Genomic DNA, 19,643 nt, shown 5'->3' on the forward strand with positions numbered 1-19,643 from the left:
CAAAACTTACATTGTAAAAACTGTAAAAACACTGTTCAAAGAAATCATAGAAGAGCTATATAACTGGAAAAACATCCCATGTTCATGGATGAGAAGACACAACACTGTTAAGATGGCAGTGTTCCCCAAACTGACCTATGCAATCAACCCAATTCCTATAAAAATCCGAGCTTCATTTTTTACAAAAATTGACAAATTGTTCCTAAAATTCATATGGAAGTGAAAGGGACCCAGAATAGCCAAAATGATCTTGAAAAAAGAACAAAGTTGGCAGACTGACATTTCTCAATTTCAAAACTTACTATAAAGCTATAGAAATACAGACCGTGATACTGACACAGACATACATAGATACAAATCAATGGAATAGAATGAAAGTTCAGAAAGAAACTCCTATACTTATGAGCAAATGATTTTCAAAAAAGGTGCCAGAACCATTCAATAGAGAAAGAATAGTTAACCATCCTACTAGAATGGTTATAATTAAAAATACGGACATGAGCAAATGTTAGCAAGAAAGTGGAATTAATGGAATCCTTATACATCACTGATGAAAATGTAAAATGGTACAGCCACATTGGAAAATAGTTTGGCCATTCCTCTATTAACCATGCAGATATATGATTGAGGAATTCCATTTCTGGACGTGTACCCTAGAGATAATAAACATCCATACAAAAATTTGTAAATGAATGTTTACAGACTTATTCATAATAGCTAAAAACTCTTATCAATGGATAACTGAATATACAAAATGTGGTATATCCATATTATTAGGGAATAAAAAGGAATCAGATACTGATACATGCTACAACATAGATAAACCCTGAAAACATTATGCTACATGAAAGAAGCCAGTTACAGAAGGTCACTTATTATAGGATTCCCTTTACATGAAACATCCCAAATAGGCAAATCTACAGAGAGAGAAAGATTTGTGGTTGCCTATAGCTGCGTGTGGGTATGGGAATGGACTCCTTAATGGATACAGGGTTTCTCTTTGAATGATGCAAATGCTGCACAAGTCTATGAACCACTGAACTGTATACTTTAAATGGGTGGATGTTATTGTATATGAATTATAATTCAATAAAACTATTAAAAAATACTTCAAATACCAGAGCTGATAGAGGAACTTTGGGCTGAGGAACAAATATAAATAACATGTAAAATTCCAGTGGTTAAGTCTGAATAATACTGATGAACTAAAATAATCACATATACAACAATAAGTAAATAAAAATGGGAAAGCCAGGCCGGGCACAGTGGCTCAGGCCTGTAATCCCAGCACTTTGGGAGGCCTAGGTGGGCAGATCACTTGAGGTTAGGAGTTCAAGACCAGCCTGGCCAGCATGGTAAAACCCCGTGTCTACTAAAATACAAAAATTAGCCAGGTGTGATGGCAGGGGCCTGTAATCTCAGCTACTCGGGAGGCTGAGGCAGGAGAATCGCTTGAACCAGGGAGGCGGAGGTTGCAGTGAGCCGAGATTGCACCACTGCACTCCAGCCTGGGTGACAGAGCAAGACTCCCTCTCAAAAAAAGAAAAAAAAAGGGAAGGCCAGTGATCCCCTTAATTGTACTGAGCTGTAGGCAGAAGGGGTGTTTGACCATAGGCTAAAATGCAAAAGCTGTACTCTGAAGAAAGTGAATTCTACTTGCCTAGAGTGGTGGAGGAGCTGAGAGAAAACCAAAGCAGGGCCTGAGGCAAATCGAGACTTCCAACACAGAAAAAATGGAAGTGCAGACTGGCAGGGGAAATCCATGAACTAAAGTGCTTGACAAATAGAGTAAAGCCCTCCTTATTGCTACCGGCCAGCCTACCTGTTCTTGTCCCAAATTAAAGCTATCCTCATATATTTATACATTTCCCACTCAAGGGAAAAGGCCTGTTGAGGAAATACAGATGAATATTCTAATCATGTTAGGAGCCCATACTATGTTATTTTATCCTAACATTTTTCTATAATGCTATAGTTACACTGTCATACTTTTCTGTCACAAAAATATGTATGTAAGTGGAAACTGATTTGTCTTGTAACTGAAGGCTCAAAATGTTAAACATTTCTAACATTATACAGTTGCATAGTTGATCCAAATTAATATCTTTTCACATTTTGACAAGTATTAAATGTAAAAATCATGCTTCTCTTGGACGTGGCACTTAAAAATTATTCACACATGGATCCATGGATAGTACTTATTGAGACAGATTTTACAACCAATTTTATTTGTCCTTCACTTTTATTGATATAAAAACTGAGAAACCATGTTCATATAAATAATGGATAAATTAAGGAATAAAAGTGACTTTGTTATAGCAATGTCACTGACTTCTGCAAATACTTTCTAAGTTATATGGCAAAACAAGTCACATAGTTATCTGTGAACGAAAACAGAGATGCTGCAGCAGACTCTGAGAAAAGGAAATACTAAAGGTATTTTAGTATTTAGTCTGCTTTAGTCAGATAATCCCAAGGAGAAGCTATGAGGTACAAGAAAGAATGAAGGGTAAACTGGGAAATATATAAGTGAATGTAAACAAATGACTATTTAAAAGACTATTAATAATGATAGAATTAAATATGTAGTAACAATAACATTTATGTCAGAAGGGGATTAAATGGAGCTCCAGTGTTCAAAAATCTGTATTACCCAGAAAAAGGAAGATATTGACAGATTTGGAGAAGCTAAAAGTGCATGTTGTAATTTCTATTGTAACCAGGAAAAGAACAGAAATATTTCACCAAAATAATCAGGGGGTGGGCACCTAGAAAAAGGTATGAATAAAGCAAGATGGACCACATAATGATTATTGAAATGGATGATGTCCCCAGAATTGGGTTTCATTATGCCAATCTCTGTACTTTTGTATATGTTTGAAAATTTCTATGAAAAAAGCAAACTCTTTTAAAAAAAAGAATGTATAACTTCTAGTAGAGGGAAAGTTCATCAATACTTTATTTATATGCCCTTTACAGGAAGTTTTAAAACAAACCGAACAATAGTTTTGTTTTGTTTTTTTAACAGATAGCATCTAGCTCTGTCACCCAGGCTGGAGTGCAATGGTGTGATCCCAGCTCACTGCCCCCTCAAACTCCTGGGCTCATGCGATACTCCTGCCTCAGGCTCCCCATTAGCTAGGACGACAGGCATATGCCAACATGCCCACCTAACTGTTTTTTTGTTTTCTGTAGAGACAGGCTCTCACTATGTTTCCCCAGCTAAAAAGTATAGTCTTTAGAGATGCATACATAGATGGTAAAATTAAGAAAAGTAAGGAAGTGATTACCATCCAAGTCAGTTAGTGACTTGCTCTAGAGGTTAACAGTGGGTTTAATTTAATACTCAATTAATTTCGATACTTTCTTGCTTTCCAGTGAATGACATTTAACACTATAAATTTGCTTCTTCACACCACACTCTGGCCACATCCTATTAGTTTCAGTATACAGTGCTCCACTGTCCATTCCAATTAGTTTGTCATTTCAGTTTTGGTTTCCTTTTTAAGCCAAGAGTTATTTGGAAGGGTGAGTTTTTCTTTGTTCCTTTCTTTTTTCTTTCTAGAAATGGCTGCACTGTACCCAGGGAATACAGCTTGAATAATGTCTGCATTTTCAAATCTGTGGAAGTTTTGTTTTGTATTTTTCTTTATGCATGTTTAATTTTCATATGTGAGTTGTATTTCACAAGAAAAAATGTTCCAAAAGAAAACATAGATATGGAAAAGTACTAAAAGAATGTTAATAACAACATTAGTATGACAATATTAAAAACAGAAATCATCAAGTGGGAAAAAGAGAGATTTTATTATGATAAAAGGAAATTTAACTGTAGTAAAATTTTATGCACTGAATTACATGGGTTCAAAATATCAAGTAAACAGTATTAGAAAAATAATATAACATAATGGGAAACTTTAACACACCTTTCTCAGGAATCAATAGATCAAGCAATCTAAAAATAAATAAGGGTAGAGAGGAGTTTTAAAACTTTTTATTATTATAAAATTTTAGACTACACAAAAGTAGAGAATACAAACCCTACTATAACCCAGCTGTAACAAGCACAAACATTTTGGTTCATCTGTTTAATCTATCCATCACTCCCTTTTATATTTGCTGGGCTATTTTAAGCCAAATTCCACACATGTCATTTATCTCCAAAATATACACATATGTAAACATTTTCTTAAATAACCTAATATCATTTATTAAATAAAAAAGATATAAAGGATTTGAACACTATTAATGAAATCTATTAGTACTTAGTATTTATAAAAACTGGAATATCTATAAAAATGGACCATTTACCAAACTACTAACAAAATTTCCATAAATTTCAAAATGTGAACATATTCCCTGAACACAACACAGAAGAGTCAAATTAATAATTAAAACAAAAACTACTAGGAAACAGACAACCCCTGACCTTTCTTCAAAAATCCTGGGCTAAAAAGGAAATCAAAACTGAAATAATAAACCAGTTCGAAAAGAAAGTGAGAGCATTATAAACTGAAACCATGAGATATGGTCAAAGTGTGGTGCAAACAAGAAAACTGACAGCTTAAATGCCACTCATTAGACAGAAAATACAAAAATAAACTACATATTAAACTCAAGAAGCCAGAAAGAGATTATCAAATTATACTCAAGGAATACAGGGCAAAAGAATTAAGATAAAACCAGACATTAAGAAAAAAAAGAGTAAAAAATAACAGGAGCAAAAAAATAAAAGTAGTTTGGCTCTTTAAAAAGAACCATTTATTAGGCAAAAACCTTTCACAGACTGACAAGGAAAAAATGCAAATAATCATTTAGAGGAAGAAAGAGGGTATAACTACAGAGGTAGAAGAGACTAAAACTTAGGGATTACTATGGACAACTTTACAACAACAAAGTTTACAATCTAAATGAGTGATTTTCCTAGAAAGTGTAACTTTCTTAAATTGACCTAGACAGACCAAACGACCTCAAGAAAAACTGGAAAGATAGTTAGTTAGATCTATTCTTAGAAAGTTTTATCAAATCCCTATTATGTATGATAAACTTTCAAAGCTTAGATGAACAGAAAAATTTTCCCAGTTTAATTTGTCTGACCAACATAATCCTGAATACAAAAGTAAGTCAGATTAAGACAAAAAATACTATAAGCTAATCTCACTTATGAATCTAAGTGTAAAAATCTCAAATAAAATACTAGCAAGTTAAATCTTTCAACAGATTAAAATAATCTGTCATGACCAAGCGGGGATCATGATAGTCCCTAAGCAAACTATACAACACAAAAGCAACAAAACTTCTGAAAAACCCTACCTTTCTGGCCAGAGGAATGGGTAAAGAAGCCTTGTGCAAGGCTAACAGTAAGGGGAAAATCTGTTTCTTTTTTCTCTTTTTTGTTCCCAACTCTATCCAGAGAGAGGCCCAAGTCACAGAGCTGAAATGCAGTAATAATGAAACAGAAATCTAAAATCCTAACAGAACACTTGTCTTGTTGGCAAAAGGAACCTAGAAACAAGGCCCCTAAGGCATCAAGAGAATAGGGAGAATCCCTGTTCCTTCATTTCTTTCACTGCATTGCCCCAAGGGCAGTCCCAGTTGCAGAGAATTATGTCAAGGCATGGGAAGATAAATCTCAAAGAAAGAAAAAGAAAAAAAATCTCAGTCTTCTAGGCAACAGACTAGGAAAAAGGACCCTGGGATCTGGACAGTGTGGGGAAAATCCCAGGGAAAAGGGAGCTGGAGAATGGGATCCTCCCATTCTATGTATGGACCCACACAAATCAGAATTTCATATCTAGGATGCACAAGTATAAGACAGACCAAAACTAGCAAAAGAAAGGCTTTGAGATCTGAACTACAACACAGTCTACCACCCATCCAAGTTCTAGGCTAACTGCTAAGACAGACCTACAGCAGCAAAGCAAAAGCCTTGAAAACAGAACTGACACTGGAAACACCATTCACAGAAAGTAAGACAGAGCTTATGGTCTGACTGCCTGCTAAAACAGAACAAAATAAATCAATATTCTCCAGAGGATGTTAATAGAACCTAGAGTTTTATAATACAATACTCAAAATGTCAAAGATAAAATCCAAAATTACTCAATATACAAAGACCCAGAACATCCCATAATGACAAATAAATTTCAGAGACAAAGAACTAAAACAAACCTTAAAAAAAATTAAAACCCAAATTTTAAGTTTTAAAAGATCTTCAAGGAGCCCAGAAAACTGACGGTGGTATTACATATTTTTTTTTAAGCTTTCAACACATTTCAGCCAAGTCCATTTTATCCAGAGATGCAAACAAAACTGAAGGGAAACACCAATTTTGGTTTCATTACATTCTTGAGATCTGGGTGCCTGTCACTTGTGTCCTTAACAGTTGGTTCTGCATACCCATGGCTGCCTAAGAAATAGGGGCTGAGTGCTGTTCATCAGTTTGGCCTTCATTTTGAAAAAATATACCAGTCACTCTGAATGAAATCAAATTGTAACTAGACTGTATAGCTCTAACATTCTACTTCCACTCACTTGATAATAGTAAATCACTTGATACAGATTCAAAAACATTTAGTAATGCAAAAACTAGTTTTATACTACACTTTAATTCAATCTGAAAGGAGTAAGGAATGGTGAAAATAGCATCCATCCCTAGTTTCAGGATTCAAAACTAGGGATGGGTTTTTATATTCCATTGGTCTTTTTAATGCAAATATAGAATTCAGAGTGTTAGACAACTGTGTACCATCTTGCCTAAAAGAGCCCAGGATTTAGTTTATGTTGATACAAGATACAGTTCCATTAGTTTTTTCTTTTTTTCTTAATCCAACTCCTATATTCCAAGTAAATATGTAAATAATTCTTACTTTATAATTATTTTATCACAAACTTTACTAGAAAACTTTATTATTTTAGAGCAAGGAATATGCCCTCTAGGCATCTGAATAATTTAAAGTCAAAAAACAGGAGGAAACAGCTGCAACTAAAGACATCTTCATATGCTCAGAATGGCTACAGCAGTCCACAAAAAACTAACAGCAAGCCTATGTTCCAGAAAATATTACAAGTATTTGGAAACTAGCATCAGTGGAAGATATACTCACTTTTAAGTTATTTACCATGGAACTGTGGAATATGGAGTACCACAGGCTCATGATATATCTCTGTGACTTCATTTAAACTGTTTGGGACTGTGCAACCTATGTGCAAAAGTCAGAATTCTACTCACAAAATTAAAATCAAAACCTGGCTACTTAACTTTAACTCATGATCATCTCAATGTTCTACTTTTCTTTTACATAGCCTCACTCATTATTTGAGTACCTGCTACACTTCAGGTCTTGCAAATACAAAGATGAATGCAGTATAATAACTACAGTTAATGACTCAGGTTGTGCCTGACGTTCTCTATGTCCCTGAGTCCTCTCAAAAACCTGAGAGGTTACTATATACTGACTGTATCACCATTTTACAGATGAGGATCATGCCCTAAAGTCACAGAGCTATGATTCTAGAATTTGAACCCAAGGTGATTTAACTCTAAAGCCTAAATTCTCAACCATAACCCTTCACTAGCTTGAAGGAACTCACTTTCTAATGAAATATACAAATGTAAATGAACACATTAAAACACAAAAGTAAATGCTTTCATTGACATTTAAGGGCTGTGGGAATTCAAAGGATAGGAGCACTAGTTCTGTCTGGAATAATGTCTACAACATGACTTTGAAAATAGTCTTTAAAGATCAATAAGTATCTTCCAGACTAAAAACTGGAGAAGAGAGTAGTCTACACAGAGAAAAATGTGTTCAGAGGTTCACAACTGTGGAAGGGGGACAGACATCCAAGAAACAATGAAAAATTCAATTGTCACAGCAGTGGGACAGTGGAAAGAGAGTAAAACATGGAAAAAGGAATTTTTACATATAATCTTTATTTTTCCCATGAAGCACAGAGGTGTTTTGAAATAGAAGTAACAATCAGCTTTCCTTTTTTATAAAGATGAATCTGTTGACAATGTGGAGGATGGACTGGCATAGACACTGGTGAGAAAAAATTCTAGGCCAGGCACAGTGGCTCATGCCTACAATCCCAGCACTTTGGGAGGCCAAGGTGGGAGGACTGCTTGAGGCCAGGAGTTCAAGACCAGCCTGGGCAATACAGCAACATCCCAACTCTACAACAGATTAAAAAAAAATTAGCCAGGCATGGTGGCATGTGCCTATAGTCCCAGTTGCTCAGGAGGCTGAGGAAGGAAGATTGCCTGGGCCCAGGAATTTGAGGCTTCAATGTGCCAAGATCACACCACTGTACTCCAGCCTGGGTGACAGAGCAAGACTCTGTCTCTTAAAATAATAAAAAAAGAAAAAAAAGTCTGTAATGAGTAATCAGTTGCAACAGTCCAAGTGACAAATGATAGCTTTTTTCAGATGAGGCAACAGGGATGGTGATGAGAACTTCAAAAACCTAATAGTAAGGATTGGGTTTATGATGATGATTTTAACTAAAAATGAGATAACATATGTCTGGAAGAAACTAGTTTTAGACTCATGTTTTAGAACAGAGATTTCAAGAGGTTTATTCTGGGAATGTAAGAGCGAATATAATAGCGATTTTAAAGCACTCTAAACTGAGTGAGACGTTATAAAACCATATTAGGATTAGACACATCGATGGTAATGTCTTTGAATCTAAGACTGACTGTCTATCATGTTAATTTCCCTGTGTAATGAAATGAGAATTCTTTAGAAATGTATTATCAGATATTTATGCTAACAGATTATTTGGATACCAGTTGTCACGTAACACTTTAGTAGTTAAAGGTAGTCAAGTCCAGAGAGAGGCTGGGAAGTATGTTACAAAACAAGGTTTAAGTCTTAAAGCACCACCCTATTTATCCTAAAGAGCTGAGAAAGAATGTAGGCTCTAGAACCAGAAAAACCTGGGTTCAGATTCCAGCTCTGTCACTTACTAGAGGTATGGGCCCACATAATTCATTTATTCTCAGTTATATCATCTGTCTATTGGAGATAACAATGTGTATCTCACAACATTGCTACTAGTTCCTGGCACAGAGGTGGTAGTTATATTATTGTTACAAATAAATTTTTCCTTGGCATGTTTCTTACAATAGAAAATTCCATACTTACTGCTAATTGTTATATATAAGTCAATGCTTCTTAAAATATGCCAAATGTCCAAAAATGATAGACTGGATTAAGAAAATGTGGCACGTATACACCATAGAATACTATGCAGCCATAAAAAAGGATGAGTTCATGTCCTTTGTAGGGACATGGATGAAGCTGGAAACCATGATTCTCAGCAAACCATCGCAAGGACAAAAAACCAAACACCGTGTGTTCTCACTCATAGGTGGGAATTGAACAATGAGAACACATGGGCACAGGAAGGGGAACATCACACACCAGGGCCTGTTGTGGGGTGGGGGGAGGGGGGAGGGATAGCATTAGGAGATATACCTAATGCTAAATGACGAGTTAATGGGTACAGCACACCAACATGGCACATGTATACATATGTAACTAACCTGCACGTTGTGCACATGTACCCTAAAACTTAAAGTATAATAAAAAAAAAAATTTCCTCTAAAGCTCCCTTAGCCACAGAGTAAAGTGAAACACATACCCAAAGATTTGGGTATATAATCTGAAGCGAGCACAAAATTTTTAAGTTTTATCTTAATTATATTAATGTGCATGCTGCACATAACCATATTTAATGGTTCAGATTTTAACTCTATAACATTCCTGTTGCCTCATCTGAAAAAAGCTATCATTTGTCACTTGGACTATTGCAACATATTTAAACATAACCATATTTAATACTGAAATGTTAATCTTCAGATAAAATTGGCAAACTGAGAAAATGTACCAGGTTTATACTATAGCAATGCCCACAATACAGTGCCTCAATTACCTCAAGATGTCTCAGATTAGATGGCATACTGTACAGATTATGCTGCCTTTGGCAAAAAGCCAAGAAAAAACAGAACTACTTAACCTAAAAAGTAGACCTTTCCTACAGGCAAGGAAAATTTAAAAAATAAGTCCTTAAGATATCTACCTATACATTTTGTCCTGAAAATATACTTGCAGACCTGCTTTAAGTGAAAAAAGCTTAAAATGTGGGCTATAGCTGGAAAAAGAATAGAAGAAAGTAATAATTACGAATCTAAATTTTAAAACTTTACCTGTTTTCTTCTTTTTATCAGAAGTAGCATCCACAGTAGTTAAGGGAGTAGAGATGCTTTTATAAGCATCTTGATTACATCCAGGATCATCTTCATCAGAAGAAAATGAAGATAAATGTTCCAAGTTTTTAAGTTCATTATCAACTTTATCTGATGGACTGTTACTGCCAGCTTCAGACACTAAAGGTGTGGGTGTTGTAGATGAAGGCTTGGGAAGTGGTGGGGGACAAAATGTACGAACTATCTGGGTCCCTGGCCGTCTAGTCCTGTTAGGCATTCGTACAGCAAGAGTGGAAAACTGCTGCTTGGGCCCGGATTTCAGAAAATCCAAGAAAGAAGCAATAAATCCTGTTTTGACTTCTGGCTGTTTTTCCTCCACCTCTTTGATCTTCTGTCTCATTTTTTCTTGATGCTGATAACCATCATGGCAGCTTTCTGAGGAAGGAGGAGTATATGGTAAGTAAGTATCTGTTCCCCTTGGATTCTGGCGTTTGCCTTGGGCAGGTCTTTTCAGCTGTTTCTGATTACTGTTGTCTTCCTCTTTAACTTGCCCTTTTCCTTTAGCTCTTTTCTTTTGAAGGTTAAAATGCATTAAATCTTGGTTTTCTTCTTCAATCTTGACACTGACTGCATCCCCAGATTGGGCCATGGCCAACAGTGCAAGTGCACTCCTAGCTGGGTTCATTGACACACCACTGTCGTCACCCCCTAAGGTAAATTCACTCTCTGATGTAGCACTCTCTCCACTTATACTTCTACTACTAGAAACAAACTCTTGGTTTCTGTTATTATTTAATGTACTATCAACAGGAACTTCACTGTCTTCTTCAGATTCAAGATTGGTAGCAGACTGTTTCTTGAAAGGGCCAGAACTTTGCTCCTGGACTTCATGACTTGGTCCAACCACTGCTGAAGTTACTTTAGTTGGTATATTTTGACCAGGTGTTTCAATGTGCTGTTGATCAAGAGTCATTTTTGACTGAAGGGCAGGTACTGCTGAAAGGTTCACAGTAACCTGATTTCCATTTAAGGAAGTATCATTTATATTCTGTGGCTTTCCTACTGTAGCTGTCACAGAGTTAAAATCTGAAGTCACATGCCTGACATCTAATGACTGCTGAAAATGAGATTTAGAATCACCATCTTCAACAGCCTGCATGGTTTCATTTGAAGTTGACTTGGAAAAATCAGAAGGTGTGACTCCACAAGCTGCTGCTGTAGCTGCTAAGATATCATCTACATTTGATAAAATATTTCTTTCATCACTAAGAAGCACTGCCTCTGGGAAACACATTGATCCAAGAGAAACAAACTGATTCTTTGAATCATGTTGATTTGTTTCACTAAAATGGTCCTTTGTTGTTAGATGTTGTTGTAATGGTTTTGAAGACTCAGAGAGGTCCATTTTCATAACTTCAGAATTTTGAGGATGGAGTTGCTGCTGAGAATGATCGCCATTGCTTTGAATAACATGACCTTCCATCTGAAGGAAAGGATGTACTATTTGTTGAGGGCTCTGAACACGCTGTGCTTGTAAAGATGCCTTTACTTGACCTAAACCTGCCTGCAGTATTGACTGCTGAAGAATTTGTAAATCACAGGCAGAATCTAAAAGGACCTGTGTATTAGGAAGAGATGCCTGATGGCCATGCCCTAAAGCATGATTTGGAATTTGAATCTGAGATGAAGCATTAATTATTTGATCGTGCTGTTCCTGAACCTTGGACTCATGCACCTTAAGTACAAGAGGATGCTGCTGCTTTAAGTCTTTAGTATTCAACCTTATTTGTGGAGTCTGTATTAAATTAGTTGTGTTCTTAAGATCAAGGGTAGCTGCATTATTGACTTGGCCAATTTGTTGGTTAAGTTGTGTCACTGAGCCAACAACACTTTCTTCTTTTTTTGATGCTTGTAGAGCAACCCCAATAACTTGATCTTCAAGACGGGAATTACTTCTGATTACACTCTGAGAATATCTGTCATCTGCCTTTGACACCTTATAAGTTGATTCTTGAGCATTAATTTCTCCCTCAGATAGCCTTTGGGTTGATGACTCAAGAGATGCTTGTGGCTGCAACACCTGTAACTCTTGCATTGGAAAACCATCTTCTTGCTTTGAAGATGTATACACATCTGAGTCAAGCTTTCTTTCCGCATAAGACTTTGGGTCAGGGGAAGTTATGTTATTTTGTAATGTCTGACAATGAGTAGAGGATGCAAAAGATGATGACTGGACAGTAGGCAAAAACTTCTGGGACTGGGGAGATGATGACTCTTGAGTCTGAACATTTTGGGAAGAATGCATAGAAATATAATTCTGGGTCGGGCTAGAGTCTGGCAAATTCTGAGCCCGAGAGGCAGAAGAATAAGAAAGAGAAGGGGCTGTTAATGTTAGGGACTCCCCTGAAGCATAGCTTTCTGAAGGACTAACAACTGACAAAACTTGTGATTGAGATGAATAGCTAACCTGTGTCTGGCTAACTGGTGATAAACCCTGAGAGTGACCAGATGAGTAACTTTGAGACTGACTTACTGAAGACAGATCTCTTGTTTGAGCAGGGTAATTCTCATTTGTAACTGAAGACAATACCTCTTGCTGATTAGATGAATAATTAAGCGTCTGATTTTCAGGAGTTATAGTCTGAGATGACCCAGAAAAAGTCAATGTTTTATACAAGGCTGGCAATTTCTCAACCTTGCTGGACCTATAAACCTGTGAATGAACAATAGATGGCACATTATGTGGCTGTACTAAACCGTAATTTTGGGACTGACTAACTGATAAAAGGCTTGGTAGCTGCGCTGTAGAATAAATTTGTGCTTGGCCCGATATTACAGAACTCTGATTATGTAAAGGTTTGGAATAGCTTAGTGTTTGCACAGGAGGAATTATACTTTGAGGTTTAGGGGTCTTGGTTGATGTCAGTGGTTGTTCTGTAGAACAGCTTTTTACTTTTGTAGTAGAAGGAGGATACCCTGATGATGGAATCACAGATGAGTAAGACTGAGCAAGTTCCACTGAGACCTGGGAGGTCTTCTGTTGTAATCCTCCATTGCTCACCTGAGTGGAATCTCCAATTGGGCTACAGGATAAAGATGACTGCCTGGTTGTTTCCTGAAAATTAACTACACTTGAATTTGATAGATAACTATGTAAGGAGTGCTGTGAACCAGTCAGTTGTGCCTGAATTGACTGGGTACCTGAAGGCCGCTGATGGTGTTTAATAACACTACATTCTCGAAGAAGAGCTCTTTCAATGGAAGCAGTAGAACTAGTAAAGAGAGTTGAACTGTAGGCTTGAGGAGTCTGCTGGGCTCCCCCAAGTGCTGAAGGCAACAAACTAAATTGAGGTTGTAAAAGATGGGGTGCAGACTCTTGAGCTGAGCGGTATGTTGAAGACTGAGGTGGTATGCTGTTACTTAATACAGAACTGCCCAGGCGCTCAAATGCCAAAGCAGTTGGAACAGTTCCCTGGGAAGTCTTGATTTGTAGCAAAGGGTCATGATGACTTAAAATTCCATTTGATGTAGTGTTAAAAGTTGAATCCTGAAGCACCAAAGGTGAAGTGGTAGCAAAGTTTCTATTGCTGAAGGTGGTGGGATGCTGATAAGCAGAGAGAGATGGTGGAAGTGTTCCAGTGCTTGGCAAAGGTCCAGTAGCAAACAGCTCAGTTGCTGCTGAGGAATGCATGCCTATGAAGAAAAGGCACAAAGATTTTTATGTAATTATGGCACAATTACTTTAATATATGTTTTCATAGTAGTGACTTACATAACCCTCAACTCATCAAAATGTCTTAAGAGTGAAAAACCTGACCAGTTAGTTCTGCATGTAAATTTTGAAAATTACATTTCAAAATAGCTAGCTTCCCCCACATCCTCTTTTTTTTTTGAGACAGGGTCTTATTCTGTTGCCCAGGCTACAGCGCAGTCTTGCGATCATAGCTCACTGCAGCTGCAGTGTCCCAAGTAGCTGAGACTACAGGCGCGTACCCCCAAACCTGGCTAATTTTTAAATTTTTGTAGAGATGGGGTCTTGCAATGTTGCTCAGGCTATCTTGAATTCCTGGGCTCAAGTGATCCTCCTATCTCGGTCTCCCAAAGTGATGGGATTATAGGTGCAAGCCACCACGCCTGGATTAGCTAGCTTTCATAAAGAGTAAAAATGAAGTTACAATGATATCAGCATTCATATCTGTAATTGTTATATAAGAGAATTTATATATAGTTTGATAAGGTCATAGGAAAATGAAGAAATCAGTAAAAATGTACATATCTCTAGTGATTAATTTATCCCAAAGTCCCAATGCAAAATACTAATGGACAAACTAAAATGTACGTAACATTAAAATGAAAAAAAAAAACAAAACGCTAAATTGCCTACATCTAGCATGATAAATAAATATAAAAAAAAGTGAACTGCAGTTTCTTTTACCAAAATATATTCACTTTAAAAATCTCTTGCATTTCAAGCTTTGACTTCCTATGAACAAATTCCCAATCATAATAGATGCATGTTTATCATGAAAAGTTGATCAGAAATTAACAAAGTACTGTCAGAAAGAGACTGTTAACATTTCAGGACAGCATTTTAGCCACATACAGCAAAAGTAAAAATGGGTACACCCTTGTGATCTGAAAGTTCTATAGAAATGTATTCTATAGAAATAAGTGCATACAAAAATATTTGTACCAGATATTCATTATAGTTATTGTTTATGGTAAGTAGAAACAACAAAAAGTCCATAAACAAGGGATCAACCAAATAATTATGGCATACCATAATAATACTATTGCCATAAACATTAAGGTGGATATATATGTTTTGACATAGAAGGATATCCAATAAAAATAAATAACAAACTGTGAGTTCCTCTTTGAAAAGTTAGGAACTATCACTTTCTACTTTATATACCTTTTTACTATTTAAATGTTTTATATGAACTTCCATTAAATTTTTTTTTTCATTTTTGGAAAAATGGGGAAAACAATTCTCTGGCTTTTTGAAAAATATTTTCCTACTTTCCATTAAATATCCGAAAAGAATTACTACTACAAAGATAGAAAATGTCTAGTGGCACTTGAAAGAATAAGTAACACTTAGAAATGTTTAAAATAATACACTGATAGGAACTAGAATAGACTTTTGAGATAATATAGTTCAACTCCTTTGCTCTAGCAATTAGGAAACTGGGGTTGACTTGTGATGTGACTTGCTGAGGGTCAAGTGATATTCATGAAACTCTAATCAACTGACTCTACTGCTCTTTACCAGAGATCTCCTATTGTTCTTTTGTGTGTGTTGGGGTGGGGGTGGGGGGTTTAAAACACAGTAAGTAAACAGTAATAAAGAACTGACATTTAACTAAATGTAAAGTTACAAATAATGGATTTTTAATGGTTATTATGAGGTGTTTTATGTCACATATATCAAATCATATTTAAAGAACCAATTGTAATTACATGGTGACTGACATTATCACAGTTATGCCTAGAATGAGGAAGAGGCTAGTTAAAGGACAGAGAATATCTGGGGCTTAAAGTGGTGGTAAGGAGCTTCTATTTCTTGAAATCCTTCTATCCAGTAGAGTGATAAAAGATCTTTCTCACTTCACTTACTTCTGCATGATTTGTTAGATTAATGTAGAAGGGAGTCACAGAGGCTAGCAAATTCCCCACAGTATGCCCACAGAAGATATTTTGAAATGCATCTAATGATCATATTGTAATCTCAAGCATGCCAAAAGATGATGTTCCTTATCCTAACACACTAATACTAATACCTTCTTCCAACTAATGGTGTATTTATATGTTGTGTATGTTTTTGTCTCAATTTCATTTTTATTTCCCATTCAGAGTACATTAGTTTAGGTCCAGTTTAATGTGCTCAAAAATCCATTAAATTTCTTCTAAATGGCCATATGATAGTAAAATCAGTCGTGCTCTAAGGAAAAGTAAAAATAAAAAAGCTTCTACCTACTAACCCGAGAGTCCAAGCCCTTCTGAGTGCAATTCAATTATGAGATCAGATACAAACTGCAAAAATGAATTGTTAAAAATTGAATCCTAGGCTGGGAGCTTTTGGGAGGTTGAGGCAGGCAGATCACATAAGGTCAGGAGTTTGAGACCAGCCTGGCCAATGTGGTGAAACCCTGTCTCTACTAAAAACATCAAAATTAGCCGGGCATGGTGGCGCATGCCTGTAATCCCAGCCACTCAGGAGGCTGAGGCACAAGAATCACTTGAACCCGGGACGCAGAGGTTGCAGTGAGCCAAGATTGTGCCACTGCACTCCAGCCTGGGCGACAGAGTGAGACTCTGTCTCAAAAAACAAAACAAAACAAAACAAAACTGAAACCTCAAAAACCACAAAAACTTTAAAAACAAACTATACAAGAGTAAAAACACTTCACAGAAATATTAACAGATTTTCTTTTGTTTTATTTTAAAACTTCTTCAACTCTCAAGTTTCAGCACGAATATACTGATAGGAAAATCTAACTAAATACATGAAATATAAAATTATTTCAGGAAGTAAAAAATAAAGCTATGTTTTAAAATATTATTTTATTTCACCAAATCATTAATTATCCCCTTAGAAGCAGGAAAAAAAATGTTGCTAAGGCACACTGAGAAACTTCTATTAGTGGAATTTACATCAGAATGTTAAAATACTATTTCCTATACCTATCCCTTAAAAACATATTCTCAAATACACTGACATTTCTTAAGACAACACTCCAAAAAAAATTCCTGTCATACTACAAAAAACAAATATATAGATATAATTTTTGATGAGAAATGGTTGAAAAGTAAAATAAGAAAAATGAAATAGAAAAGCACATTATAGACCTTGTAGTTATTGCTGGAAAATGGGCACATCATAATATCAACTTGTAATGGCTCTTATTAGTGATTTAATCTATCCAATTAAGGATAACTTTATATAAAACTACAATGAAATGAGTCCCAAGATTTTTTTTACTATAACAGCTACCCATTCTGAAGTCACTAAAATAAATTTTAATCTTTGCTTCTTTCAAGTAGACAATTGCTAGATATAAACCTTATATAAGACCTTCTTTAATCATTATCTACCCCTCAATGTCAATTTACTAGTTTTTGTCAGAATGCTAAAACTAAATTTCTGCCAGTAATAAATTCTTGAATTTTATCCACCTGAAAATTTTGAAAAATTCCAGTTCTTAAAGTTCAGTGGAAAATCGGTATTGTAACAAAACTCCCAGCCACAATGACAAGGCCATCAAATGTATATGTTTCATCAGCATTTTTATAGGACTTAAAAATTCTAAAACCAGAGAATCACCTGTCTGCCAGGATGGAGCCCTGAATTGTGGTAAGAGAGTAGTTCCTGAAGCAGCAGCCTGAGCAGTTCGGGATTCAGCAGTAGACAGAAAATTCATCACTGAAGACTGTTTAGTGTTACTGCTGGCACTGTTCACACTAGTATCAAATATTCCAGAAAGACCTAAATTTGAAGATAAAATATATCCCAAAGTAAAAAAAAAATATGTACTTATATAAAATTATATTCCTGACTCTATTTTAAAATTTCTGAAAATTGAGGCCAAAACATTCTACAACCCCAGATGGTTTTATTTTGATAGTAAACATATTAATTTGACCAAGCATATTTATAATTTAAAATCTCCAAAGATGCATGAAAGAAGATCTTTTAATTTATTAATTATATAAATATTCCGTTGGTAAAAACCAAAGCTTTGGTCGGGTGCAGCGGCTCATGCCTGTAATCCCAGCACTTCTGGAGACCGAGGTGGAAGGATCACAAGGTCAGGAGTTTGAGACCAGCCTGGCCAATATGGTGAAACCCCGCCTCTACTAAAAAATACAAAAATTAACCGGGCATGGTGGCAGGTGCCTGTAGTCCCAGCTACTCAGGAGGCTGAAGCAGGAGAATCACTTGAACCCGGGAGGTGGAGGTTGCAGTCAGCCAAGATCATGCCACTGCACTCCAGCCTGGCCGACAGAGCGAGACTCCATGTCAAAAATAAAAACAAAAAACAAGCCTTTACTCTCATTTCATTTCCCATGGCATGAGTATGTCCTACACATTCAGAACTCAACACATGAAAATTGGTTTTTCTTCTTATTCACTAAATGTACCCAGACTTGTAGTATATTTCACAAGAGAATTGTTACCAGTAGGTTGAGGTGTGGGAGCATATCCAGGAAGCTGATGAGAGGCTGCAAAACTCTGTCTCTGAAGGAGATCTGTTTCAGAGTGTGAGGGATGTCTTTCTTCATAGCTTAAACTAGAGGACATTAAAAATCAGTGACCAAAATACACAGTGCAAACAATCTGATAAAAAAAACTTCTAGAAGAGCAACGATAAAAGTAGTAGAAACCTTTGACCAACTTCCTGACCTACAGATAAGTGGATCAAACACAGTCTGACAATACTATCACAATGGAGAAAATATATTTAAGATGCATTAGGAAGAAAAATAATACACGGCATTTTCTTTAATTCAATTCTACCTCAAACAAGAGTCTTTTTACTGGGAGAGGTAATGTGGTACAGGAGAAAAAGCAATATCCTGGACAACAGAGAGCTGAATTCATTGTACAGGTTCTACTTCTGGCTTACAGTGTAATTTAAATAAGTGACTCAATTATTGTTGGACTAATTTCATCTGTATAAAAAAAGGACCAGATGAAATAACCTCCATAACCTAATTATAGTATTCTATGGAATAGCAGATAATTCAAATAAATAATTAATACTATTTCCCAATAACTCACTGAGAAAACTTCAAGCTCAAACATTTTCAGAGTAGTCCAAAACAAGATTTTTTCCCCCCTCTCCTTGGAAAGGAAAGGTTATGTTTTTATTTTGAATATTTTAAGCCCATAGAAAGAAATCAAAAGTACAATGAACACCATATACCTGTCCCTTAAGATTCAACAACTATTAAGATTTTGTAACATTTATTTTTCTCTATACACACATAACCACTTTTCTTTTTTTTGCAAAACAACTTGAAAATAACTTGGAGATATCATCAGTTGCATCTCATAGGAATAAGGACATTCTTATATAACCAGGTATCATTATCAGACTTAAACACATTTAGCATTAATTCAATAATCATATAATACATAGGTCATATTCCAGTTTCCCCAATTATTGCCAAACATCTAAAAGTTTTAAGCTCTTTTTAACTAGGATCCAATCAAAATTCAGTAATTTCATTTGGTTATTTCTCTAACTTAGTATCAGTGCCTTCACCCAACCCCTAATCCCAAATCCTTTGACCGTTTGAAGAATCCAGGGCAACTAAATTATAAGATGTCCCAAATTCTGGATTTGTCTTAAGAGACAGGGTCTCTGTCACCCAGGCTAGAGTGCAGCAGCTGGATCATAGCTCATTGTAGCCTCCAACT

General features: G+C 35.9%; 1 protein-coding gene across 8 annotated transcripts in view; it reads right to left on the minus strand.

Moving 5' to 3' along the window:
- The window catches only part of QSER1 (glutamine and serine rich 1), an 81,226-nt gene that overhangs the window by 28,415 nt on the left and 33,168 nt on the right, over positions 1–19,643 (minus strand). For 6 of the 8 annotated variants that reach the window (XM_055281990.2, XM_055281992.2, XM_055281993.2 and 3 more), the window contains exons 2-4: positions 18,398–18,510; positions 17,544–17,705; positions 10,217–13,909 (exon numbers count right to left, since the gene is read on the minus strand). In XM_055281990.2, the coding sequence (XP_055137965.1) occupies positions 10,217–13,909; positions 17,544–17,705; positions 18,398–18,510 (3,968 nt within the window). The remainder of the gene's footprint in view (positions 1–10,216; positions 13,910–17,543; positions 17,706–18,397; positions 18,511–19,643) is intronic. The other 2 variants (XM_055281994.2, XM_063641014.1) reach the window with 1 other exon arrangement.

The sequence above is a fragment of the Symphalangus syndactylus genome, chromosome 6 (assembly GCF_028878055.3).
Source record: "Symphalangus syndactylus isolate Jambi chromosome 6, NHGRI_mSymSyn1-v2.1_pri, whole genome shotgun sequence".
Lineage (NCBI taxonomy): Eukaryota > Metazoa > Chordata > Mammalia > Primates > Hylobatidae > Symphalangus > Symphalangus syndactylus.